Below are 27,657 nucleotides of genomic sequence, written 5' to 3' on the forward strand. Positions count from 1 at the left end.
AGGTGAGGGGTACTCTCTGAAAAATTGTTTGAGAGTAGAAAAGTGAAAATATATCTTGGTTTCTGAAAGCTTTTTGGCAATTCCCTGAGACCTAAGAGAGTCCTGACAAGGTAATTGTCCTTTCTCTCACAGCATTAGGAGTTACACCCAAGCCATATTTCAACAAGCAATGATATCTCCAAAAGTGTGGAAATTGGCCTTGCAGGTTCAGCAAAATCAAGCAAGTATAATAATGTCAAATACAATATGCCAATAATTTTACATCAGTACAGTAAATGCCTGAAAAGAGACACCTGGGATGAAAACCTGGAGAGCCCCAGAAGTTGACAATTTGCAGATTAATGTCTTCCTCCTCTCTACTCCAGAAGATAAAACACACAGTCCAGGCATAGTTGTGACTTGCTGCTCAATACTGCTAGGAAATCAAAACTAAGAATAATTCTCCAAGGTATAACTAAAGAGTGCATTGAATTATACCATATTTCTCACAGCTAAAACCAGAGCCCTACTCATTTGATGGTCACTAAGTAATCCAGGGGTTTTCTAATCTGTACTCCTGCAAATTAAGGGTAATGTTTCCAGTTTTATCCTTTTGACAAAAATGATAAGAATTTGTGACACAAGAGAAGTATCTGAAATTATAATTCTGGTATTCATAAATAAGGTTATACCCACCACTACCTCCAGCTCCTTCTGGTACACTCCACTCCATACCCCTCCCAGTTTTCTGTCTCCTTGAGTCAGAATGGCCATCATCAGTAATACAAATAGTGGTGTGTATGTGGTGAAGGAGAAACAGTTACAAACCTTGGTGAGAATGGAGACTAGTGTAGCTACTATAGATACCAGTCTGGAGGTTTCTCAGAAAGCCAGAGATAAAACTATCATAGAACCTAGCAAATACCAAAGGACATTATATATCACTACAGAGATACTGGCAGATCCGTGTGCACTGTTGCTCCTTTTGCAATAGTAGAATCAATTTATCTTATTAACTAATAAACAGATAATTAAATATAAAATTCAAAAACAATAGAATTTTACTTGGATGTAAAGAAAAACAAATTCACAAAATTTCTAGGCAAATTGATGGAACTGGAAAAAATTATACTGAGTGCAGTAACCTAGTCTCAGGAAGACAAACATTACTTGTTATCTCTTATATGTGAAACTCACATTTAAATCTTTTGTTTTGTATACTTAATTTGGAATATATGTGGAAATTAAGTCATGAGATATGGGACTTTCGAGGCTGATGATTAGGGAAGGGAACGTAGTAAAATGTGGGTAAAATGAAAATAGAGAAAATCCCGGAAACAGAAAGATTCAAACATGGAAATGGGTGGGAGTGAGAAAATAAGAGAATGGGAAAGACTTAACTGAAATGAAATGATAGGGAAAAAAACTATGCAGAAACCTACATCTTGATAGTATAATACAGGTGGCATGGAAGGACAGTAGGAAATACTCCAGGGTTAAAGATTTAAGTGAGTATGGAGATTGGGAGATAAGAGAGAACAAAGGATAGGAGGTAAATTAACCAAAACTGCAAATTTTGATTAAAAAAAAGATCCATTGGTTTATAAGTTAATTTTTAAGATGTAATATGTCTTCAAAGGAATTGGAATAGATCTATTCTGCTTGGGAAGACTATATCGCTCCTAGGAGACATGAATTATTAAATGAAAATCTCAATCAGGGAGTTTATTCTTGTGAGTTAGGGAGAGGGGCCCTGAAGTACCCAGAACAACACAGAGTATTGCCATTGCTTTTAGTTGCCCATCAAAAGTAAATGGTAAGACCCTATTGCTGAAGACACCACTTAGAATGGGATTCAGGACATAGAGAAATCAACCTTGACTGTCAAGAAAACTCCTTGCTGGCTAGCTTTCATAGTGCTGAGAGAGTCTAAGTACACCGCTGGGAGAGAAAAACATCAATGGTCTCGCCCACCACTAGGTCCTGGGTGCTACAGTTTTGTTTCTATTTTTTTTTCTGCCAGCACTGAGGACTGAATCCACAGCCCTCTGCATGCAATGCAAATATTTTACCAACTAAGATATATCCCTAATCCCATAATCAGAATTTCTTGTTTAAGGAATGTATTCTAGAGGCCTTACACACACACACACACACACACACACACACACACACACACACACACGCACATGCACACGCACGCACGCAGGTACAGGCACATACATACACAGGGGTTACTGTGTTAGTCAATTAACATATTCATTTGTTTGATATTTTCACTGTCTATATGTACATCAAAATGCCATGATTATATATAAAATTACAAAAAGTAATCTGTTGCAAGATAGTGTCCTCTATATATGGCAGACAACTGAACCCATGAAATGTCAACAGTATGGTTGCCTAAATAAAACTTGAAAAATAAACAACACCAATTGGCATGCTAACAAGGATGGGGAAAATCTCTCAAGGCTCCATCTCTAGATAACGATCTGTAAGCAATTAATAGTTGCTGAGAAGGGGAGATCAGTCTTTTCATGGCTCTTCAATCCCAAAACACATATACATAAAATCAACATCAAATAAACTCAGCAAGTTGTATATGTAAGTGTGTGTGTGTGTATGTGTGTGTAAAACAATAGTAACTAAAGAATAAGAGGCCATGAAGTTGAGAAGAAATAAATGGGAAACTTGAAAGAATTGAAGAGAAGAAAGAGAGGAGATAAAATTGTGATAAAACAGTACTTATGTATGAAGTTCTCAGAAAATGAAAAAGCAAAAAAGAGAAATAAAAAATGAGAACATGAAGTGAAGGAGACATCATTTGGTCAGTGTAATGGCTCTTCCCTCATCAATACATTTGCTATGAAAATGTGTCATAGTTGTACAACCATGCCTCTCTTAGACACCTTTACCAGCATCAGATTCTAATTATCTGCTAATGGTTTAATTTAACAAGATGTGGTGAGTGTCTTGTTTAAAAAGTCATCCAAAGTAGGTGTGCAGATCCAAGTGGCTTCTTCTGTTTGGCTCTGAATGCAGACGTCAGACAAGGGATCTGGTTTCTCGTCTTCCTCTGAATGTTTGACAAAATGTAAAGTAAATCAAGAGGCAGTATAACCCCATAAACTTCAAGTAAAAGAACTGGGTACCCAAAGATTTCTGTGTAATGCCTAAAGCCAGATTCCTTTAGGCAAAAGAACTGACGCTGGCTTGAATACAGGAATCTTCAATGTATGCAAAGTGGCACAGATGTGAACTGATAACACAGCACCATTGAAACAGACAGATGGGGAGAGCTGGCAGGTTTTTGTGGTAAATAAAACCTTGTGCTGAGACCAAGTCTAGAAACAGTATGCAAACAGGCTATTATGAACCAAATGTGACTAGTCACAGTTAGGGAAATAGCTTCACACATGAGACAGAGGAATAATTGGTTACTGTGAAATGGACTTCTCAATTATACCCATACACACTGCTATCAATCAACATTAGCATGTCAGTATGAAAGCCAGAAATCTCAACATTCTCACTGAGGGTGAGCCAGTCAGTATCACTAAAAATCCAACACAAGCATGTAGTCCATGCCCAGAATGTTGGTCGTTTATCCTGAATGTACTTTTTTGTTCACTTGACTTATGGCAATCAACTCCGTGTTTGGCATCTGAAAATATCACTTAGTGAGCTGGCAAGAGGGTAGATCCAGTTCATATTCATATATATATATATATATATATATATATATATATATATATATATTCTTTTATTCACAGAGAAAATGTTAGTATCCTGCTGGATAAATAAAGCCTCAAAGTAATAACAGGAGTCAAAGTATACATAACACAGCAATTTGTAGAGCCACTGACATCAGCCAAAAAAAGCTATTGAGAATTTGTTTGTTCATTCAACTAAAACTACAGTTAGACTTTATTAGGATTCATAAAAGACAGTGTTTTCTATATGAAAGACAAACTGTTGAATGTTACCAAGTATTTGGACCCCCAACTGCAACTTAACATCTTTCCTGGACAGAGTCATGCCTGGTGTCTGGAGAGAGGAAGCATATCAACTTCCTGGTGACTTCTTTGCTCCCTGGAGTCATCCTTCACTTTTAGAAATAATAAGAAACCAACACTTAATTAGTTCAAAAAAACCTTATTTTTTTACTAATCCATAAAGAATTACTTGTATTGGGCAACCTCTGAAAGTCATGTCTTTGCATATGTACATCCCTCAGTCGCTTGGCTGTCTGTTTGCCTCGCAGCACGTCCTATGCCATCGTAAGGACTTGCAGTGATTTCAACTGTTGTAGCTGAGCATGTGGGATAGCAGGTTTAGAAAGAACAAAGGTTGAGATTTATCTTCAGTATCTGTTCACATACGCCTGGGTGATTTGGTTGTGACACAGTTACTCATTTGATCCCCTGGGCAGGAATAATTTATGAGGAAAGTCACTCAGTTGGCCAATTTGGTGCCTTCTGTCTTGAAGCAGATTTTCTAAATATTGATGTTTGCTCCCTAGTTACCTTGTTGCTTTGGCCCTGCATAGATCTTTGATCTTCCTAATTTCATCCTCTACCCTTGGCTAATGCTTGTCTTCACTCTCCATAAAAAGACTCCATACAACTCTCGATACATACTGAATGTCAGCATCAGGAGAGGGTATTTTGTTTTCCTGACTAAATATCTACGACAGTATGGCAGGTTTTGCTTACATGAGCATTCTGACTCTGTAAGCATCTGTGGAAGGCGTGGGTGTCATGTGCTCGTCTACACCCTGCGTGCTCCTTCTGTAATAGAGATTTCTCCACATTTCAGAATCAACTTAGAGCAATAACAATCATCACGGGATAACAATTACGTCATCTTCAGACTAGTTCTGCTAGGGCAGCTGAGAAGGGCAGCAAAGAATGCTTCACATGTTAAGTGAATATGAGAAAATGAGTGGGAGCCACTACTCTGCCAGGACACCATTCTCAGTAGCCAGAGACCACTCAGCTGTTAACAGCAAATCTAGGGCCAGAATCCACTCCCCTAACTTTTGATTGCCTACTCTTGGGACCATCCTCTTTGGAAGGCAGTGATTCTAATTAAAAGTGAATCCAACAAATGATCATGTGCTCACATTTTCATCTTCAAAGCTCATTTATCCTTTTTATTGTATAACATATTTGATGATGTAACATTTTATATCAAAATTTCAACCTTTTAGTAAATTTTATTATTGTTGTGTGTGAGAGATGTGTTTGTGTAAATTCAGGGATAACTCTGTGCAGCTGGTTCTCTCCTTCCACTCCACTGAATTCTGGGACATGAACTCAGATCATTAAGTTTGCACGATAAATGCTTTTATCATCCAAACCATGTCTCCAGTGTGACAATTTAACTTTTAACTGCTCCTCTGAGCCTTAAGTAAGAATGACTGTACTGTGGCTTGTTTCTAATAACTCTAGGGATAAATGAATTCATGTTTGAGAAGGCCACCAACTAGTTTATGTATAATACTGTGATTTCTCATAAAGACAAATGCTGTTCTTCAACTATCATCCTCAATATTGCATACAAAAATATTAAATCATTGAACTTACTGCTTAATATTTTCTAAAAGCGTATCTTTAACAATTTTGCCATAATAAATGAGCTAATTTACTAGTGAGCATAGAATTTTGATATTCCAGTGTGAATCATAATATATATTGGTAGTTACACTGAGGGAAGCATGTTTATAATGGTCCTAAACATTGTAACAACATTGCACACTCTTAGATCTCAATAGCAGCTCTTCCAATCCTGTGGGTACAAGCTCCATCTCATCACTTGTGGGTTTTTCTGTTCTCAGACCTGAATTTATTTATTCCCTGAGTTGCCAGAAGCAACACACAGCACAGTCATTCTGACTCAAGGTTTGCGGGGACAGTTATAGGCTTAAATTGTCACACTGGAGAGATGGCTCAGTGGATAAAGTCATTTATCATGCAAACATAATCAAATCTATTATCGAGGAAAAATGCCAAGTAAAGATATAATGCAAGAGCTGTCATTTTTAATTTTCTAACAGCCAAATTATTCTTTAAACGCATAATCAATATAAAATTTCTTTGTATTATTTTTTTTACATTCATATTACATCTCAGTGTGCACACTAAATTTTCCGTGACTGGAGTCAAATGAAATCCTATTAAAATACTGACACTGTGTTTAGTAAGAAATATTTATAAGTACTTTAATTTTAAGGTTAAAATGAAAGTAATGAAATTCAAATATAATTTAGAATTCAGTTCTTAAATTTCGCTGACTACATATAGCTAGTAGCTATGATGCTGGATCTAGAAGATGAAATGATTAAAAGCCAAATTCGGGAAGTATTAAACTGTGCTACCAGCAAGAAGTAATATGATTAAAGTATTTAAGAAGAGATCAGTAAACAGTGATATAAAAGGCTATGGGCCAGGCATGGTGATACACACCTATAATCCTAGCACTCAGGGAGATTGGATAGGAGGCTCACTAAGTTGAAGGCAGCCAGGGCTACGTAGTAAGAGGATGTCAACGAAAAGAAAGAGAAAGAAGAAAGAAGGTGGTGGGAAAATGAGGGAGTAAAGGAAAAGGGAGGTGAGGAGGAAGACAGGAAGAAAGGTCATGATAATTAAAACATATGTTTAGAAAGGTCAAATTATCTCTGTTGAGTTTTATCTGAGAAATCTTTAAATTTTGGTTTTCTTATCTGTAAAGTAATATTACCGGCACTAATGGAAGCCTAACATTTAATGCAATCATTTAGATAGCAGCCTTCTTAGAATATCTAGTATATTCCAAGGTTCGATAAAGTCCACCATCATCATTAGTAGTTATAGAAGTTCTGGAATCTGTGTGTATTTAGGTGAATGACATCTCTAAGAGGGTTGTAACCATTAATTGTGAGATATAGGAATTGGGGGTGTGTTTTATAAACTTTATTCTATTGCATTATAAAATGCATATCAAAAAGGCATAAGTATATATAACGCAATCGATTTTTACAAAACAAACATACCTGTGTACCCAACAACATCCAAATACAGAACATTCAGAAAAAGTCAAAATCCTTCTCATGGTCAAAAACGAAACAAAAACAAAAAACAAAAAAAAACTATCACTCTCCTGACATTCAAAGGTTATAGATTTGCCAACTGTATATAAATGAATACATAACCCACATTCAAAAGAGTCCAGCTTCTTTCATAAAAATGTATGCATTATAAAATACCAAAAAAGTATTTTTGTCTTTTATTAGGTTACATTCAACTATATTTCCAAAATTAATACATTCATTTAATAACAAATGGGCTTTTTGAGTTGTTTCTAGATTGGGACTGTGACCAAAATTCTTGATATGCAATTGGACTCTGTTGAAGTACGCTTAATGGAATTTGAGTTTTTAAACTTAAAAGCGAGAATCACTCCTCATGTAATTTCCGCTTAGGTACCTTGGATAAGCACAAGGAACTGGAGGAGCTCATGGCTAAGTTCTTGAATGTAGAAGCAGTGATGACCTTTGGGATGGGATTTGCAACCAACGCAATGAATATCCCTATACTTGTTGGGAAGGTAAGAAATTGTTGTTATGTGTCTTCTTCTGCTGTATGTATAATCTAATGATTACATAGACAATACACCTATGTATTATCTTAAAAATTACATCTTCATGGAAATCCTCTATCAGAAACTTTGCCAAAACAGTCCTTTTCTCAAGATCAAAATCTTTGCATAAATACATCAGCGTAGGCTAGCAAATCCTCATGATCATCCCAGTTATTAAATTGCCAAACTAAATATGGATCAAATGTCATCTTCAATAGTAGCTTAGACAATCTGAAGTTTTAAGGACTTGCAGCTACATTTGTCATGTAGCAAGCACATACTAAGCATGACTTTAGGCCAAAAATTTTCCAAGCCATTTGTTCATTCATCAATTGGCTGACTAATTATTGAGATTCCACGTGGCATGGCATGAAGCCACACACAGGATATAAAAGGATGAACAAGATCCCTGCCTTGTAAATTTAAGTGTTCACTTTATAGTGGAGAAACAATATACTAAATAAAATTGGATGGGTATTACAGGAAAAGAGAGCTGGCAGCTCTTCTTGAGATACCTTGCAGTGGCTATACTAGAATTATGAAAAGAGAGCATTGATATACTATCATTGATATTGTTCTTGAACCAATAAAGAAGGGATTGCATGTACAAAGCAGAGAGTGTGGAGGAATTAAACACAGGCTCATGATCCAAAAAGAGACCAACAATGAAGGCATATGCCAAATCACAAAGAACTTCAGAGCGTAAATCATGCCAGAAGTTTAAGGATGTCCCTGAGAAAGAAATGAGAAGTGGACTACATCATGTTAAATAAGCAAGTACAATAAACCAGATTTATGCTACTAAAAATGCAATGATAGCTAAGTGTGATATATGATCTAAAATTGGATTCTGTGAATTTCATTAAAAAATATAAAGATAACACCATTAGAAGTATTAGAATAGTTAGGGAAATGATTAATTTTAGTGACATATTAGATGCTGATACATAATATATGTAACATTTAATAAAAAATTTGGAACTTTGTGGCAATAACAACTGCCACATTTATAGTAATTACACAGCTAAAGAACACAGATTTGAGGTATCATGATGTTTACAGTAATTCTCAAATGTTTCAAAAGAAAAAAATCATAGACACATATTTTTCAGTGTGAAGATAAGACAAGTTTGCTGGCTTTCGCCTCAAAAACATAAAACATTTTGTATGTGAAATTATCAAAATATAAGGGGGGGACTCAATTCCAGGTCACCACAGGAAACAAAAGAGAGCCATCATTTCTCTTCATTTTTGGTATCCTTAAAAAGCTCTATATGTATGCATTTTTTAAATTATTTTAAAGAAAAATAAATGTACAAGCATTATAGATGAGTAGCAGTATTTTCCACCCACCACACACTGACCTTCCATGCATGCACACTTTTCCAAATATCCAGTTTTTAGCTGTAAAACACAGATGATTCTGTCTCTTTGGGCTGTTAGCACAGGCAAAATGAGCACACAAGATAAGAGTTTGAAATGCCTTGTTGTAAAATGCCTCCCGAGCTTCCTGGAGGACTAATGAGAACCTTCCAAATAATCTAGCACAGAATCAGGTACCAAATAGTCTATAGCCCTCTGCCACACATCAGCCCTCCAGTCACAGTCTTCAATCCTTTAGACTCTGACTGATGCTTACACGTGATCTTTCTGTTGAAAACCATCTGTGAATGTTCCAGTAGAGACGCAATGTCTTACAAACAGCTGCCATCTCCCTGAGCCAGCTAAAAGACTAGAGAGCTAGCTGAAAGATTAGATTTTGTTTATATAAATACCAGCTAAAGTTCAACCTTTTCAAATACAATAGAGTCCAGGCTTAACATGGGTTTTGGTGTCTTCTAGTTCCCATATGTTGTCTTTTCTTTTGTCATCTTGTGGTTTGTGTTTGTTTTCTGCCTAGGGATGCCTTATTTTAAGTGACGAGTTAAACCACACGTCTATCATCCTGGGGGCTCGACTCTCAGGTGCAACCATAAGACCCTTCAAACACAACAGTGAGTATCTGAGCATTTACCTAGAATACACTGGCTTGCTCCTAGGCAAAGGTCAAGGTTATTCACGATATTTTGTCCTTGCTTTTCATACTGGCAACTTAACCTAATGAAAGACAATTATGCTTATATTCACTGCTGGCTTGTTAATCTCTGATGACCTGGAACAAATGGCTGAAGTATATTAAACATCCAGATTGCTAAGTGTTACCAAAACACATAAATGTCACAGTTGTCACAGTTAGTGGTCTTGCGGCATGGTCTCTGAAGATGTGATTGATACCTTAGGATGCCAATTAATTATCAGATGTGTCACAATTCTGCCCTTCCTGTAACCTTGTCTTGGAAAAGTTCAAAGATTTTACATTTTGGGCCATGTGTAAGTAAAAAGCGTTCTTCTTGGTATAATGCTAGTTTTCCCTATCCCTACATACAAAATGTTAATGTCTGTATCCCCCTAATAGTCTTAGACTTTATTAAAATATCCTTTCAGAAGCTAGAGAGATGGATCTGGTGGTTTAGAACACGTAATTCTCTTGTAGAGAACCCAGGTTCAATTCCCAGCACATACATGGTAGCTTACAATCAACTACAACTCCAGGTAACAAGGGTCCAGATATCCTCTTTTGACTGCAGTGGGTACCTTGAACACACATGGTACACATACATACATGCAGAAAAAAACATTCAGAGACATAAAACAAAATAAAAATAAATCTCAGAAGATTTTGAATGCCCTTCCAGGCTCTGTTTGAAGTGTCTAAGTAGTGAAGAAGATGCAGAGGGCTATTCCTTCACTCTTTATGGGTCAGATCAGACACCATTAGAAGTCTCTGGAAAACAACTTAAAAGAAACAGGCCATGGCTGGAAGCACCTATGTTCTCCGATCCAGATGTACTCCTCATTTGTGCCACTTTCTGCAAATCCTTTCATCTTTCATTCAAAATCCTCATCTGTAAAGCTAAGGAAGACGTTGACCTATATGACCTGTTAAAGCTCTGCTTCTGGCACATTTAGCACCAGAGGCTTCCTTTAATTTTGTGTGCATGCTCATACAAGTACACACATACACATGCACATACACACACACACACACACACACACACACACACACACACAACAGCACACACATTAGCATACTTCCTTTTATTTCTTACGGCCTTTCTCTCTTTCTTTCCATTCCCCTCAACTTTCCTTGTTTCTTCTCCTCAGCACACACCTTCCTTCAAAGAATTCACAGAGAGTAAAGGAAAAGAAGACTGGTAATGAGCAGGAAGGATTATCCAAAGATCAATTGTCTCATGAGAGAGGAGAGAATTCACATGAGGGTTCTCAAGTGAATTCAATGAGTCCCTTTTCTAACTAGTGGAGTGTTCAACAAAAACCTGCTCTAACTGAAACAGGCCTGGGGTTGGGGTGGATATTGTGTTCAGTGAAGTTGTTCTATTACCAGTAAAGACTCAGGAGTCAGATATTGGAGTAAAAACCTGATAAATCGAAGAGGTGGAGGAGCGACGAGCTGACCTTCACTCCACGGTTCCCAGATCAAAGAGCGCATGACATCTCTTAACTTCTCTCCCTACTCCTTTCTGTGCAGCTCCTCTATTCATATTCCTGCCTTTTCTATGGCTAATTCCAACTAGTCGCTGGCTCTGTCCCCTGACTCAAGGTTGACTTTCATAACACAGTTTCAGGGTATCAAATATCCCCCAACAGGTGGGAATTGACATATATTGGGAAACTACAGTCAGCGTCTGTGAACAGATTGCTATGATGGGGGAAGGACCAGGGCGAGGCACTCCAGAAGAACAAGACTGCAGATATGTGGCTCAAATTTGATATAGTTCAATGTAATTAAAAATATGTTGGCCTCCTTTTTTTGTATTTGCAACAAATATTCAACTTTTCATTTTATTATTGATAAAATAAATCTCTTAAGTTGTATTGATTTTCCATCTATTATCACATCCAATTTCACATTATATAAGTATTACTAAAAAATCGTGTTTGAAATACACATTTTTGGGGGATTTAAGGAGTATATTTGTGCTGGGTATGATGGTTTCTTCCAGGAAGCCTAACACTCAGGAATCTCAGTTAAGAGGATAGTGAGTTCAAAGCCAGGCTGATATTCATAATGAAGCTCTCCTGAGACAAGGATGAAGCCAAAGAAGAAACAGTAATGCTTTTACTAAGTGGCCAGTCAAATTTCTTTGGTGTTAGCACAAATGCAATGTGTGTCTTTGCATCTTTAGCATGACAAATGACTGGTAGTAGGAGCTTATACCTGGAAATGAATAAGCCATATATACGGTTAACACAATAATCTCACTTCTACAATAGACAGAGCTGGGTTGTGATTTATTTGGAACAAGTGAGCTGGGTCATTGTCAAGATTGATTACTTACTTCTTCATTCCATTCTACTAAAATGTAGTTTGTGGTCCAAACTATAAAATATAGGCATCTAGGGACCATCCATGGCAGATACGATTGTTCCCATCTCCAGACCAACTTAAAACAAATCTTTGAGTTGAAACGAATACATTGACAATATATAATGTACAATGAGAGACAGAAGACCTAAATCTTATTATGGATTTTTGTATGAATTATTTCATAGTTGTATATAATGTGCTCTGGTCACTCTCTACCCATCCCTTCTTACCTCCCTCCCCTTCCTGTCACCTCCTTCCTCCTCCCGGGATTCTTTACAACATTCACGTCTTTTTCCTTTGTTTTGCCACCTGGGTAATGGGGGAAATTTCTAGGCAAGGCAATATAAAACAACCTTATGTTAAATAAGGTTGTCCAACCACAGAATATGTTTTGCTATCCAACTGTTTCAGCGATTACTCAGGACTCACAGTAGTTTAATATAAAACTAGCAACACAAACCCCACCACACAAGCAGCCATTTAGTATTATCCTTTGGATTCTACTCACAGGAAAGTAATGTCAGAGAAGCCACATGAAGGAAGCTTGGACAGCAAAAAAAAAAAAAAAAAAAAACCAGCAACACTGTTAGTGATGGGTACATGGCCATTTTATCTTCAATGAAATATTTTTCTCCATAATTTACATAGAATGTAGAGCAGAAAACCCCAAATTAGAAATGCTTGATAAAAGCCAAGGACTTGTCTTAGCAATATTATAAAAGATTAAAACAATCCAAGAAAATAGTTTACCATAAAAGATACTGAAAGTTGTGACAAATACGCTGAGTGACATGAGATGATGCTATTCCTGGGTCAAACTGTAAACTCAGAAGAGAGACTAATAAACTTAAAAGTATTAAGTAAGAGTAATATGTCAAGGTGGGTAACTATACTACCTATCACGTAAGAACTTATGTTTGTAAATGGTTACAAAGAGGAGTGTGTAACCAAGAACTTGTGTGGTTCATAAAGCCTATGATATTACATCTGGTTCCATATAGATAGATCAACCAGCCCTTTTATTGTCACATAAAAGTATATCTCTCTTCTTAGGGAAGGTGTAGTGAACTATATAGGGATAAAGGATATGATATATGTAGCTTAGTCTCAATTCAGAAGAAATAAATGGTGAATGGATAGATAGATAGATAGATAGATAGATAGATAGATAGATAGATAGATAGATAGATAGATAGATATACATAGATAGATAGATACATAGATACATAGATACATAGATACATAGATACATAGATAGATACATAGATACATAGATATAATATGTTGAAACATTAACCTGGGACAGGTGAATGAGAATATTTTAGAATGTCCCTATTTCTATAATTTTCCAAAATTTAAATATGTTCAAATACATTTCTATTTTAAAATCTTCAACTCTGCTGAGATTACAATTAGCATTAAATTTTTATTTTCTGCAAAGCTTTTTAATATTCAACCTATTCAATAACTTACTCTTCATGCTGCATTCTTACTCCCAGAAAGTATATGACACTATTTATATTTATAATAAATGTTAGCTGTAGCTATTTTGTGCCAGAAACTAGCAGTTAATTGAGAATTTACTATATGCCAGATATCTAGTTATTGACATTGCTGCTCTATTTATTTATTCATTTAGTTAGTCGTGCAGAAAAATAATAAGATAGAAACAAATTAATAGATGGAAAGATTAAAGTTCAAAGGTATTTAAGAAACTAACCCACAATAATCTAGAGAAGAGGAACAACTCAAAGAAAGTATTGTGGAAATGGTATAGAGAGACTTGCTCTTTTGTATGTAAACTAACTTTTTAAAAAAATGATTCTACAAAGTACCAGTGAAATCTGGGACTGCCTGGAAAATGCTGCCCTTCTAGTTGATTAGGATTATGCAGTTGGGTCATCATCTACCACCTCCTAGTTCACAGACATCCATTATGAATGAGCTGCTATTGCTTGGTTTTCTGTGGAAGGCAAAATAATTGCCCTGAAACATACCGGTGCCCTGGTCCCCAGAACCTGCCAATGCCTCATTACCTGGAAAGAAAGTTAAAACTACAGAGATAATTCAGCAAGTCAGTCGATTAATTTTAAAATAAAACCTCTAAGGGGGTCCAGTGTAGTATTATGGTCCCTAAATTCAGAAGATGAAGCAAAATGAAGGTTGTCAGAAAAACGCAATATGAGAAAGACAGCAGTTGCCATTTTTAGTTTTGTTTTTTTTTTGGTTTGTTTGTTTGTTTGTTTTTGTTTTTGTTTTTCGAGACAGGGTTTCTCTGTGGTTTTGGAGCCTGTCCTGGAACTAGCTCTTGTAGACCAGGCTGGTCTCGAACTCACAGAGATCCGCCTGCCTCTGCCTTCCGAGTGCTGGGATTAAAGGCGTGCGCCACCACCGCCCAGCCCGTTTTTAGTTTTGAAGATGGAAAGGGATCACATTCTAAGGAAGGTGGGGCGTAGAAGCAGGAAAATATGAAAAAGCACAATAGACTCTAACACTTTCAAAAATATGGCCCAGCCTGCCAAAGCTATGAATTAGTCCAGGCAGGCCCACTGCAGCTTCTGATGTCCAGATTTGTAAAACCTTCTATTGTCTTGTTTTAGTCAATAATTTGGGCTATTTTCTTGCAGCAGAAGTAAGAAACAAATAGAAGGCTTTACTCCCTCTCACCAGTGTGCACCATGTTATAGTCACATCATGAAAGCACCACCTTAGGGAGCAGAGCTGTATACAGAGTCTTCTACTTTCTCAGGAGTGAAGGAAGCAAGAAGGTGTCCAGAGGGGGAAAGAATTAGATGGGACAACAATATAATTGATATTCATTTCTACTGGCTCTGCTTGCAGCTTAGTGATACTCAAGATAATACTAAATGTGTCTGCCTCCAATACTATGATGCTTTACTCCTGAACACTCATAGATTGGAGTGACATAGCACAGGAGCTATTTAAGGTTACATAGAATATGCCAAGTTTTCAACTATAACACATGAACCACACCAGGTAAAAAAGCTAATAACATGAAAGACAGGTTCTTAATGATGACTGCCCATGCCAAGAAATTGCAAAAGACTGAGATTATGAGATTTCATGAAACCCAAAATTTGTTTCCTCCTGTGGACTATATTCTATCCCAAGTTCTCTTTATCCCTCTTCCACTTGCATTACTTAATTTTCCCATGGCTGCCACAAAATACTTAGCAAAGAAACCTAAAGAAAGAAAGGCTGTTTTGAATCAGAGTTTTAGGGTGCAGCATGGTATGGGAGCCACCGCAGTAGGACATATTTCATCCACACTCAAGTGGTTATATTGCATCCACACTCAAGAAGCAGAAAGAAATGACTGCTAGTATGTGGACGGAGACTGCTCTTTGTTTCCCAACTGCTTAGACCTGAATAATCACATAGAAACTGTATTCATTATAACACTGTTTGGCCAAAAGCTTATGCATATTTCTAGTTAACTCTTATATCTTAAATTAATCTATTTCTATTAATCTGTATATTACCATGAGGTTGTGTCCTACTGGTAAGGCAAGGCTCCAGTGGGTGTCTTTCTCCTTTGGCAGCTACATGGCATCTCTTTGACTCCACCTGCTCTCTCTATACATCTCTTCCAGCCTGGCTATATTCTGCCCTGCTATAGGTCAAAGCAGCTTCTTTGTTAACCAACTATAATAAAATATATTCACAGCATACAGAGGGGAATCCCACATCACCTCCAATTTTCTGTCTAATTAAAAAGAAATATTTTAACTTTAACACAGAAAGATCACATACAACAAAAGTTATCAAGCAAAAATTGTACTTACAATATTTAGTCCATTTACATTTGTCAAATTACATAAAATACTTTATCATCTATTCTATCTTTGTGAGTCTAAAGTTTTATATCTAATCTATTTCTTATAATTATAACTATATTTCTTCAATTCCATCAAAGACTCTAGGAGGATATAATATTACCTAAGTAAACAGGAAATACATTATAACAACTTTCACAACTCTACAATTGACAGAGACATCTCACTGCCTGGACAGTCACCCAAAGTTATTCTGTAACATTGGGGCATCCATCTTAAACCTACAGGCCCATAGTATCTGGTAGACTTTTCCAAGAAGCAGGAAATTTCAAAGACAGTTCCACCTATATTGGTAGTTTGTCAGTTACTATCTTCTATGTCCTGCAGAATGTCTGGCAGACACTTTCATAAAGCAGGAACCCTGAGGGATCATCTCACCTTCTTTAGGCAACTTCAGCAATCATTTTTCTGTGAGTCCTGCATGTCTAATTTATACAGCATACCATCAGCATTCCAGGCAAGAGCAGTTTCTTCCCCAATTGTCTAGCCTTGTCTCATTGAAGGCAAATTTCATAACAAGTTTCTTCGATGCCAATCAACCTCTCTGAAGTAATTGGTGCTGCCAGAAGCAGACATGCCTCACTGCCAGGGAAGTCTAATTTCTTAAAACATTTTAAATGCCATATTATGTACATCTTTGAAAATTTTGAAGAATACCTATCTGAAATATATGTCAGAAATCTAACTAACATGACCATTTAGTTTGACTATTATAAATGACTATCTATTAGTCTGTATTTCTTAACTATCATCACATTTTTAAATACCTTAAAGAAGAGCAGAAATACATATAACAAAATCCGCCTTAAATTTTTATCAATAGACCAATATGCATACCAATGCAAAGTATTCATCTCTATATTACATCCCCTTTATATGAAAATAAACATTTATAAACAATATTTGGAAATTTGGGAGTAGTTCTCTTCAAACTGCTTCCTGCTTTTTGTTGGGTGAAGTATTTGGGGGGTCATGAAGACCTTTTGGGGGGTATTGGTTCATCAAGCCATGTTAGTCTGGAAGGAATCCACAGGTTCCCATGATTTGTGAAAAGCAGAACCTCTTTTCTAAAGCAACATATCCTTAGACCCAATTTTTGAAATCAAGATACCTTTAAAATATATATGTTGGTTTACATTAGCAGCCCCCAGATTCAAATATCTTTCTGTAGTCAAAAAAATTGAAGAAAACACAATAATACACACAATCTAGACTTTCTGTGTATATTCCATATTTATGTGACTTGTTTTTCTTTACTCCTTTAATCTATGACTATCTGTACTCTTTATTAATTTTACTTTCTCTTTGAAGTCTTTGTTTTGTTTCTTAAAGCTATTTTTTGGTAACTGACTATACTCTTCTTTTGCTCACTCTCAAATCTTAGTACATTTTTTGAAACACACTATGGCCCATTTAGAGGTTGAATTCTGTCTGAATCTGACTTTGTTACATATTTGTAAACATTTTCTGAACAGGAGTATTTTTTTTAAAATGGTAAGCAGTTTGGTTGCAGCAGCCCTTGATGATGGCTCCTCCTCTCTTGGCCTTTTAATATGGCAGAAGTACCTTTACCACCAACTCTAGTACCACAGGATAGGAGCCATGCTCACCACTTTAACTCTGGGAAGGAGTGTGCAAAACATAAACCCTTTTTATCTGAGTGAAAGCGAAATCTGCTATGCAATGCACTGTGTGACCTGGGGATATTGCTGTGCATGGCAGTGGGAATCTGTCATGCTCTCCTGTCTGTGCACACCTTGCAAACCTGATCTGGCTACTTTTTCAGGCAGGGGTGCTGAGCTGCTGTTGTGCTCTCAGCTACTTTCCTCCTGACCCTGGGTGGGCATACAAGCACCTGGACCTGAAGTGTGTGGCTAGCCATGTGGGTTAGCTCCTTGTTGATGTGCCATTTTGTAGATGGAAGCTGCTTGTTTATTCCAAGCCACACAGACCTACCTAAAATAATCACACAGAAACTATATTAATTAAAAATCTGCTTGGCCTATTAGCTCAGGCTTTTTATTAACAAACTCTCACTTCTTAAATTAACCTGTTCCTATGATTTTGAATTTTACCATGAGGCTCATGGTTTACCGGTAAGGTTCCAGGGCATCTGTCTCCTTCAGCAGCTACATGACATCTCCTCAACTCCACCTACTCTCTCTCTCTCTCTCTCTCTCTCTACATCTCTGTTCAGATTTTCTGCCTGATTTTACTCTGCTAAGGCATTGGCCAAAAGCTTCTCTATTGACCAATGGCAATGAAACATATTCACAGCCTACAGAGGGGAATCTCACATCACTCGCACTCAGTTTGCTTTCTTCTTTTCATTCGGTCAAGGACCCCATCACATGAAATAGTGTCGCAAATATTTAGGATAGGTCATCATCCATATTCAGAATAGGTCACCATTCCTCTTAAGTCAAATATCTTGGGAAATGTCCTTCAAAGAAATACCCAGAGATTCATGTCCATGGTGGACATAAACCCCATGAGCATTAGTCAAGATGAACCATCACAACATTCCTCAAGTAGCAGAGAAAGGGGATTTTCTTCTGATGTAGCAACAGTGTGTTCTTTAAATTAGGGTACCTGTGAACAAAACAGTATTCTTGGCTCTTGAGTTCTGTATAAAGAAAAAAATAGATGCAACATATAGAAAGGCTATTCAGAGAAGTGTAACAAATAGCAAAATAAATTTTCAATATCCTGTATCAAAGGGTCCAGCTACTCACTAAAATCTACTCCTTGATTTTCCTCCCTACCTTCAACAGTCACATGAGGAACTAAGAACACTAAGCAGAAAGAAAGTTCTGAAAAGATGAAACTCAGATCCTTCAAAGGCTTCTTCCTAGGGACAGAAAAGGACTAAGAAGCTAATTTTCAGCAGTATTCCATTCAAAGCTGGGGTTATACATTTTATAACCTCGGGCTAGTAGTTCCTGGATAATAAAATGTGAAAAATATGTCTCAGCTAAAATTCAGAATCACTCGTTCTAGACGTATTACACCATTTAAATAATTACTGCAATAACCATAATACATAGTTATCTATTACCCATATATTACTGAAGACTGACCCCAGAGTGATTGAATTACATACCTGAAGTCACTCAAATGTCAAAAGGCAGGATCTAAACTTTACACTCAAGTCTGTTGCTTTGTCTTGGTTCATTTCTCCCAGCAGCAGACCCTGGGATAAAGATTTAAGGAAACCTCTCTTATTTAGAAAGGACACTGGAGAAGTACAGCAGATAAACAAGGTGAGAGCATCCAGGAAGGAGGTAGCAACAGGCAGCTTACGACAGTGTCCAAGACTTCACTCCTAATGGAAAATGATGGCTATCGGCATTACCTGAGGGATGACAGACCCAGGGAACCATATATAAATACCAATTCGCTTTTGTGATTAATTTAAAGCTACTGCTTTTCCAGATCAAATACGGTTCTGCAAACAAAAAAGGGGGCTATTTTGGAGGGGAGCAAAGAATAGTCTATGTTTGTAAAAAGAGTTGAGCTGAAGGGATATAGCAAGGACATTTACAAATGTACAGCATTCAATATGACTCTATTCCCACAGAATGTGTTGAACTCAAACAGATGTGGTATTTTTTGAAAAAGCCATTGGATACCATAGCCACTGGATACCATAGCCACTGGATACCATAGCCACTGGATACCATAGCTATTGGATACCATAGCCACTGTATACCATAGCCACTAGATACCATAGCCACTGGATACCATAGCCACTAGATACCATAGCTATTGGGTACCATAGCCATTGGATACCATAGCTAGTGGATACCATAGCCATTGGATACCATAGCTATTGCAGCCCTATCCCAATAGCAGCTGGAATCTCCCTGCAGAATATGCAGTGTAGCCTTGGCATTCCTACTTGTTATGTATTGTCTTAGGGCTTCTATTGGTGTAAAGAGACACCACGACCATGGCAACCCTTATAGAGGAAAACATTTTTTGGGGGTGGCTCACCTACAGTTAAGAGATTCAGTCCATTATCACTATGGTGGGACATGGCAGTGTGCAGGCAGACATGGTGCTAGAAAAGTAGCTGAGAGTCTTATATCTTACAGGCAACAGGAAGTGTACCATGCTTGGCTTGAACATATATGAGACCTCAAAGCCTGCTTCCATTGTGACACACTTCCTCCAACAAACCACACCTACTCCAATAAGGCCACACCTCCTAATACTACCACTCCACTCTGTTGGTGGCCATTTTTTTTCAAACCACCACCAAAGAGAATCTGCGTTTTTCTACTATAGGAAGTAAAACAGCCTATTCCTAGGTTGGCTCACTACATACCATAAAAAAAAAAAGCTTAAGTTGAGGAGCCAGCTCCAACCAGGGGCCAGATTATTCATTCTTCACTGATTCTAGAGCACTTTTTAATGTTTTAATTAGCATATGCTAATTATACACAGTAGTGTATTTTATTGTGACTTTTAAGATATATATATATATATATATATATATATATATATATATATATATATATATATAATGCATTTCATCATACTTCAGCCTAATGAGGCCCCTTTCTAATTTCACATCATTGGGAATCAATAAATTTCATTTGAATTGCCTGCAGAAGCATGAGTGGAGGGTTATTTACAGGAGCATAAACGAATACCCAGTGGCTACACCGCTAAAAAGAAAAAAATGTCCTCCCTCCCCCTGTAGCCATTAACCTCCTACAAATACTCAGGGAGGAGTGAGGCCTCCTGAGTCCCTTGTAACAACCCTTTCTGAGGATTCTGAAGCATTTTGAAGAAATGTGGCAACTTGGGGTTTCACAAACTCTACTAGAATGCTCTCTCCATAGAAGGCACCATTCAATCATTTGTGGCTTAAAGCTTTATATTTTAATCTTAGAACACTCATTTATTTTTAACATTTCCACTAACTCTTTGACGATAATTTTTATTATCCCCTCCCCTATGCCTCCCATACCTACCTTCTATCCCATTTCCACACAACTTTGTATTCTCAATTTTTGGAAAACCCATTAAATTTGTGCTGCCAATCTACCTTTAGATATGTGGACATTTGTTGGAGCACAGTCAGCCTACCAGAAGACACAACATTAAGGAGAACTAACCCTTCCTTTCCTGGCAGCTATCAATTTTCAACAACTCCTTAGCTAAGGATGGGACTCTTCTGTGTCCACATCTCTTATCAATTCTGAGATTTTTGTCTAATTTGACTTTCCCCAAATCTTGTGCATGCTGTCACAACTGCTTAGAAATCATATGTGCAATTGCCCTTTTATGTCTAACTAACCCTATTTCCTTGCAGTCATCCACTACCCCTGGCTCTTACAATTTTTCTGCCCCCTCTTTGACAATGATCCCTGAGCTTTGGATGGAAGGGATATGCTATAGATGTCCAATTTAGAGCTGAGCATTCCAAAGTCTCTCATTTGCAGGACTTTGGCCAGTCATGAACCTCTGTGCTGAGTATCATCTACTACAAAGAAGAAGCTTCTCTGATGAAGCACTAATCTATAAAAACACAATAAGCCAGTAGGAGTTAATTTAATACTATGTACATTTATCAGAAGAATAAGAGTTAAGGGACAATCTAGCCATAGGTTTTTGGCTTCAAAAGTATTGCCAGAAATAGGTTCCATCTTGAGAATAGGTCTTAAATGCAATTATAAAGTAGTTGATCGCTCCCATGACATTCCTGCCACTATCGCATAGTGGGCATATCCAGCTGACAGTTCCTAGAGCCTTTGGAGTTCACAGCTGGATTAAATTGATGATTACTTTTATCCTCCAGCAATGTACATAGTATCTTTTAGCACTATGCAAACAGGGGTGAAGCTTCTAGGCTAGAACCAACTTGCTCTCTCCAAGTTCTTTGACTCAAATACTCAGTGCCTTCAGCAATAGTTTCTCACCATCCAGTTCTAAAAGATAATGAAAAGCAATGATGGTAGCCTGGAATATTTGGAGTTCTATGGGACCTCTCTTGCCAACAAATCTACTGGAGGTCATTTATGACACTGTGGTTTGTATTTGTTAGTCTGTAGTGTCTAGCAAAGGCACTGTTGCCCCATTGCAATTAATTCCACTTTCTAAATATGTTTGTATTTTTGGAAGCTTCTACATAGCATGTTCTCATGAGTTTTTCAGGTCATTAGTGTTAGCTGTGTCCCCTCTTCCATCCTGCCCTATTACCCCCATGTAATGTGTCTTGTTCCATTATTCCCCTTTATAGAAACGACTTTTAAAACAAGCATTATTTTATATCACTGCATTAAAGTATCTTCTATTTTACTTCAATTTGACTTACCTTTATGAGGATGGCATGGAAGCCACTAGTATGATGTCTCATTTATGTATAAAAAAATTAGAAAAGGCAGTGTCATGTTTATGTTTGTTTAAACACAAATTCTTGTTCACCATCTCTTTGTCCATTCATAGGCTAACAACTTGAAGTAGATTATAGAACAGAGAGACTGTCTCCTCTACTCCCAGGGGTTCCTTCAATGGTTTAGACATTCAGCCTAAAAGTAAAGTAGAAACAAGCTAGCGATGCAGGTGAGGATTTAGGAGCCCTGAGAATCTGAAACAGGAAAGTTTCTTTCAGTCTCCTTGGCTGCCATCTAGTTGTGAGCAATCGCGTCGGCTGGAAACATTCAGAAGAGAGGAGACTCTTTGAAACCAAAATGAGAAAATACAGTTTGCTTAGGAAACCTTAGCTCCAGACAAAATGCATCTGTCTAAAGGGAGCCTAGGGTGATGAGTGGATGGATACCTTCCGGACAGACTAGAGGCAGAACCATATTGGAGAGCAGGAGGATGTGTGTTGGGGACCACAGAGAAGCTGTCTCAGGGAAGTATTCAGAGACTAATTCATGAAGGGCTTTCTGAGATTGTATTGGTTTATTATTATAACAAAAAGGAACAGTTTGTAAGCCTCAGTAGCATACACTGATCAGCACGTATCTGTCATTCAGCATCGTGGTTGAGCTCAGATAACTTCCTCACTGTCTCTCATCTTTCCCTGGGGAGAGTCAAGCATCTGTGAATTTTCTTCAGCAGAAATACAGAGTACAAATATAGTAAATCTACAAAAATATGCACATTAACTATGTAATTTTTCACTCACTTTGACTTGAAAAGTTAAAATGTAAATAGCACATACAACACCAAACAGCTGAGTTGCTTCCTAAGTCCTTCCAAACGGCCTCTTAGCCCAAGCCCAGCCATCTTCTACTTTCACTCTTTGTGATTTTCCATTACAAGGGAATAAGGCTGTCCTAGCAGACATCACCCTTCCATCCTGCCCTGCAGCATTCTGGAGATTGAAAAGGTGGTGCAAGGACTCTCACTAAGGCAGTAAAAGTTTGTGGTTACAACTATGGACCTGAGTACAGACTCAAAACCCAACTCTGCCATTTACAACCATAGGCCAGCTAAAGAGTCTCAGCATTAGGAAGGTTGAGAACTGCCACCTTAGATTACCAAATCCTCTGTGCCGCAGTGGCCTGACTCAGCACATGAAGAACCTGTAGCAGGTCTCCACAGTGGTACTGGGAGAAATGAACAACCTATGACAAAAACAACATTCAAAGGGTATTAGACACAAGAAAAAGGGGGCTTGGTAATTGCCAGCAACTAGCAGTGCGTCCCGAGCTCACAAATATTTCACGCAGGACCCCATATTGTTTTACAACCTGAACACTGCTAAAACATCTGACGGTTCAAAGTCCAAGCCCCCCCCCTCATCCCGAGGATAATGAGATATTTTGCACCACACAGGTAGTCTGTGCAAACCCTAACAGACTTGGGCCTAAACAACTGATGAGGGGCTCGTAAATTCATCCATCAGAGTTCAGTTTTTGCCTAACAATGAAACCCCAGCTTCACTAGATACGTGTCTATTGTATTGACTTCCAAGTTCTCTCAGGCAGGCAAAGAGATGCATAAGACAGCCTTAAGCTGACTCAGCCTGCCTGTGCAGACACAACTGTTCCATCCTACCAGAGTTAAGCTTTAGTAGAAAATAACCCCCCAAATCTCCCAGGAGTTCTCTGGGTCCAACCTTGCTTTCTCAAAGTCCAGGTCTGAGTATAAAATTACAAGTTAAAAGCAAAGATAACTCTGGCATCCTCTCATGAAACAAAAAGAGAAAGGCAAACAGGAGCCCTCCCATAACTCAATCTTTCTTTTCCCGTTATTTAAAGACGTACAGAGCCTAGAGAAGCTCCTGAGAGAATCCATCATCAATGGCCAGCCTCGCACAGGCCGAGCATGGAAGAAGATCCTCATCCTCGTAGAGGGCATTTACAGGTATGCAAGTGATTGGAGGCCTTGGACACTCGGGGCTCACAGCAAGCTGCTCAATGAAGAGAATAAGACCTTTCCTGCTAAAAATAAAGGAGGTGCTTATAGATGCCAGAGAGTAATACAAGATAAAGCTACCGACATTAGTGGCCAGATCTGGGGCTTCCTGTCTTTTCTACAGCTCTGTGCATCTTCTGGAAGGCTTAGGGACTGACATGCTGGTGAAGCCTTCCTTAGAAATGTCCTCAGTGTTGATCTGTATTGCTTCCTTCCAGTGCCCTAGCATTTCAAAGACCTTTTGTGTCTGAGCTATTCAACATCAGGATGTTGGAAGACATGTCTGTCACAGATGGTTCAGTGGGTGACCCCGGCCCCTTTATGTGGACAGCGGATCCAAGCACTTACTTCAGTCAGTAATTAAGTAGGTTAACGACTGGCCTCAGAATATAGGGGCCTAACCTTGAGGGCAGTCCTTCCTCCAGAGTGGGACCAGTGGGATGCTGATCCTAGCATTTGGTAATATTCTCAAGATTCTTTCCCAGGCTTCCTTAAGCTGAGCAGGAAAATACCCACTAAGTCATTCTGAGCAGCGCCTTTATATTGCTGGCTGTGATTGAATTTGCTTCATTCTCTTTCTAAATCGATTACCGTGGCTCAAATGGAAATTGCACACAAGCATTCCGTCTGTTTACACCCTATTCTGTAAGCCAAGGAAACATTTTCTCAGAGTGCCCCTTCTTAAATCAATTCCCAAGCAATCCTTACAGAAGTGAAACCTGGGGCTCTATCCCCTATGAGCCTCGGAGAGAGACATGAAATACAAAGGAAGGAAGTGAGGGCTGGGGAACCCCAAGCCAGAGTGTGACTGCAAAGGAGACATGAGGGCGACAGTAGCATTGTGAGTCCTCCTTCTGCAGCCCTTCCTCTTCTGCATGAAAAGCAAACATTGCTACATAGACAGTGTAATGTTTCCTAACTTGAAACCTCTTCAACTGAAAACAAATGAGATGACGAAGGTATTATCTTTATCAATCATAAGCAAACGCCATCTGCGTCAATACCGAGTAACAGGAGAAATGTGCCCTATCCTTTTCTTTGGAAAGAGGGGGTGAATTCTCCAAGTCAAAGATAAAATAAAAACCAGAGTCTTTTTTATTTATTTATTTTAAGTGATTGGAATTCTGTATCAGCAAAGATGGCAGCTCATAGTACATCGCTTTCCACACTTCCCACATTATTGTCTAAGGTCGACCCCAGGAGTGGGCAGTGTTTACAAGATCTCTAAAACAGTGATCTAGAAAGCTGGGGTAATTTTTACCCCGTCTCCAACCAGAGAGCATTTGGCCAATGTTAGTGGCCACACATGAAGTGGAATACTATTGACATCTAGTGGGGAGAGGCAGGGATTGCTCCTGGGCGTCCTGCAAAGCACGAGGCATCCAGAAGAATTCTGTCGTTCCCAATAGCAATACTGCCAAGGCTGAGAAAGCCCTCTTCTTGGAAAGTTAACTACTCACTGGCCCTGAACTTGAACTTTGAGGAAGTAATCTCACCCCGAGTCTGTGCTGTCATAAACCTAAGTGGCAAGCTTTCTCCCTGTGTAGTTTATACAGCTACCAGCCTGAGAGGAATTCAAGCAGCCCTTATCTAAACACCTGTCAATCAGGTTTGGACTCATAGGAGGATGAATTGGCTAAGGGAAGGCACACTGGGCATCTCCTTTCACCAGAGTCAAAAGAACCCAATTTCAAACAAACAGAACTTATTTCCACTAAAGTCACATTTTTAAGCGCTTGGATTGTGGCTGAAATTAGTCTCCATCCATGTTTTACTAACAAATATTTTCATCAGAAACCACTACAGTAGCTGGACTTACTAGGGGCTAAGCTAGGCTTTATCCTGTCCTGTGGGGAGTGGGGAAGAGAAGGTTTGCAGGTGCACGTTTCTGTCCCTAAGCCAATGAGGCACAAAACCACAATTGAGCAACGGTGACTCTTAGTTAACGTATGCTATATATGAAAAGATTTACAGTGATCATTTCTTATTTTCCTTAATCCTGTGCGTCAGGTCTGCTGTCACACAGTGTTCACTGAACTCATTCCCAAGACCGCAGTCAGTTAAGAATTCAAGCAAGCATGGAATATCCAAAATTTCCTCACTCACATATTTAGCACTGGCTTTTGGATGGTGACTGGGGTGCCTTTTTCTCATTCACATGAATCTGGTTTTATTTTTATGGTCACCAGCACCAGGATCTATATGATGTAGTATTGACAAGACATCAGATCATCTATTCAGAGCTCCCTCACAACAGGACCCCTGGCTTCCAAGACAGAAAACCCAGAAATTGCCATTGTTTTTAAGAGAGTGGCCCAGAACTCATGCTGTGCCCTGCTGGCCAAACACACCCCAGAGATAGCCTGCATTCTCAGAAAGGAGAATGATACTTTAACTCTTGGTGGGAAGATTGGATTGTGGACACGGCAACAGGAAACTTGCACGTGTCTACCTTTGCATCGGCTTGCTGCAGATTGAACAACCTAGCATGTACACCAGGCAAAGTTTCCATGTCATAAACTTCCTCTCATCTTCTCTGCATGATGATTATGTCATCCCAACAGCCTCCACCCCACCAGCAGCCTCCTTTGTAAACCAAGACTAGGGTAAGATAAATTCTGAAGCAAAATTCCAGTTGGAAAGCTTTCGCTTGGGCATGCCAGTGTAGAACTGTAACCAGAAAATGAAATGGCTTTCCATCGCGCTTTCCAAAGTGTCCGGGTTGGGAATGTGAGCTCAGTACACACATACCTGATTGGACACTCCCCAAAGCCTCTTTTGCATGTTAACTCCTAGGGTCGTCTTTGCTCTTGCTGTTTTGTCTCTTACTTCTCTGCCCCACAGGTAAAGTACCACACCATGAGTTGTTCATCCACAGCAATTTTTTTCATGATTCTTAAAGAAAAAGGTTAAGTTTTCAAGTCACAAAGTTTCAAGTAGGCTTCAAACAAGAAGTGTCTAGGTGACTAGACTGAGAATCCAGAACCCTTCCCAAAATTAGCAACAATAATAATTATTATTGCCATAGGCATGAAAGTTCTTATCTTTGTAAAAATTGGAGAGGAGTCGGGATTTGGAGCCAGATTTGGGACCTGGATTCAAATCCTGGCATTGGTCCCCATAGCTGTGTCCCCTCCTTAGAACATATATGTAAGTGTTAAGAAAGATCATATGAGGCAGGATCTGTCAGACGCAAAGCCCATAGAAAGCCCACACAAAGAGTAACTGTCTTCATAATTTCACGTTTTCCATTGAAGAGGTTTCAGGTTGGAAAGCAATAAACTGCCGACATAGCAATACTGATTTTCTCTCCATACAGAAAAGGATGACAGCAAAGCGAGGGCTCATATTGTCCTTGTGTCTGGTCCTTGCTCAATATTCTAAGTGTATGAC

General features: G+C 38.4%; 1 protein-coding gene across 1 annotated transcript in view; it reads left to right on the plus strand.

The window, feature by feature from the left end:
* The window catches only part of Sptlc3 (serine palmitoyltransferase long chain base subunit 3), a 120,539-nt gene that overhangs the window by 42,801 nt on the left and 50,081 nt on the right, over positions 1-27,657 (plus strand). Inside the window, exons 5-7 of the mRNA XM_075963839.1 lie at positions 7,442-7,566; positions 9,500-9,593; positions 24,108-24,213. Of these exons, the coding sequence (XP_075819954.1) occupies positions 7,442-7,566; positions 9,500-9,593; positions 24,108-24,213 (325 nt within the window). The remainder of the gene's footprint in view (positions 1-7,441; positions 7,567-9,499; positions 9,594-24,107; positions 24,214-27,657) is intronic.

The sequence above is a fragment of the Microtus pennsylvanicus genome, chromosome 2 (assembly GCF_037038515.1).
Source record: "Microtus pennsylvanicus isolate mMicPen1 chromosome 2, mMicPen1.hap1, whole genome shotgun sequence".
Classification (NCBI taxonomy): domain Eukaryota; kingdom Metazoa; phylum Chordata; class Mammalia; order Rodentia; family Cricetidae; genus Microtus; species Microtus pennsylvanicus.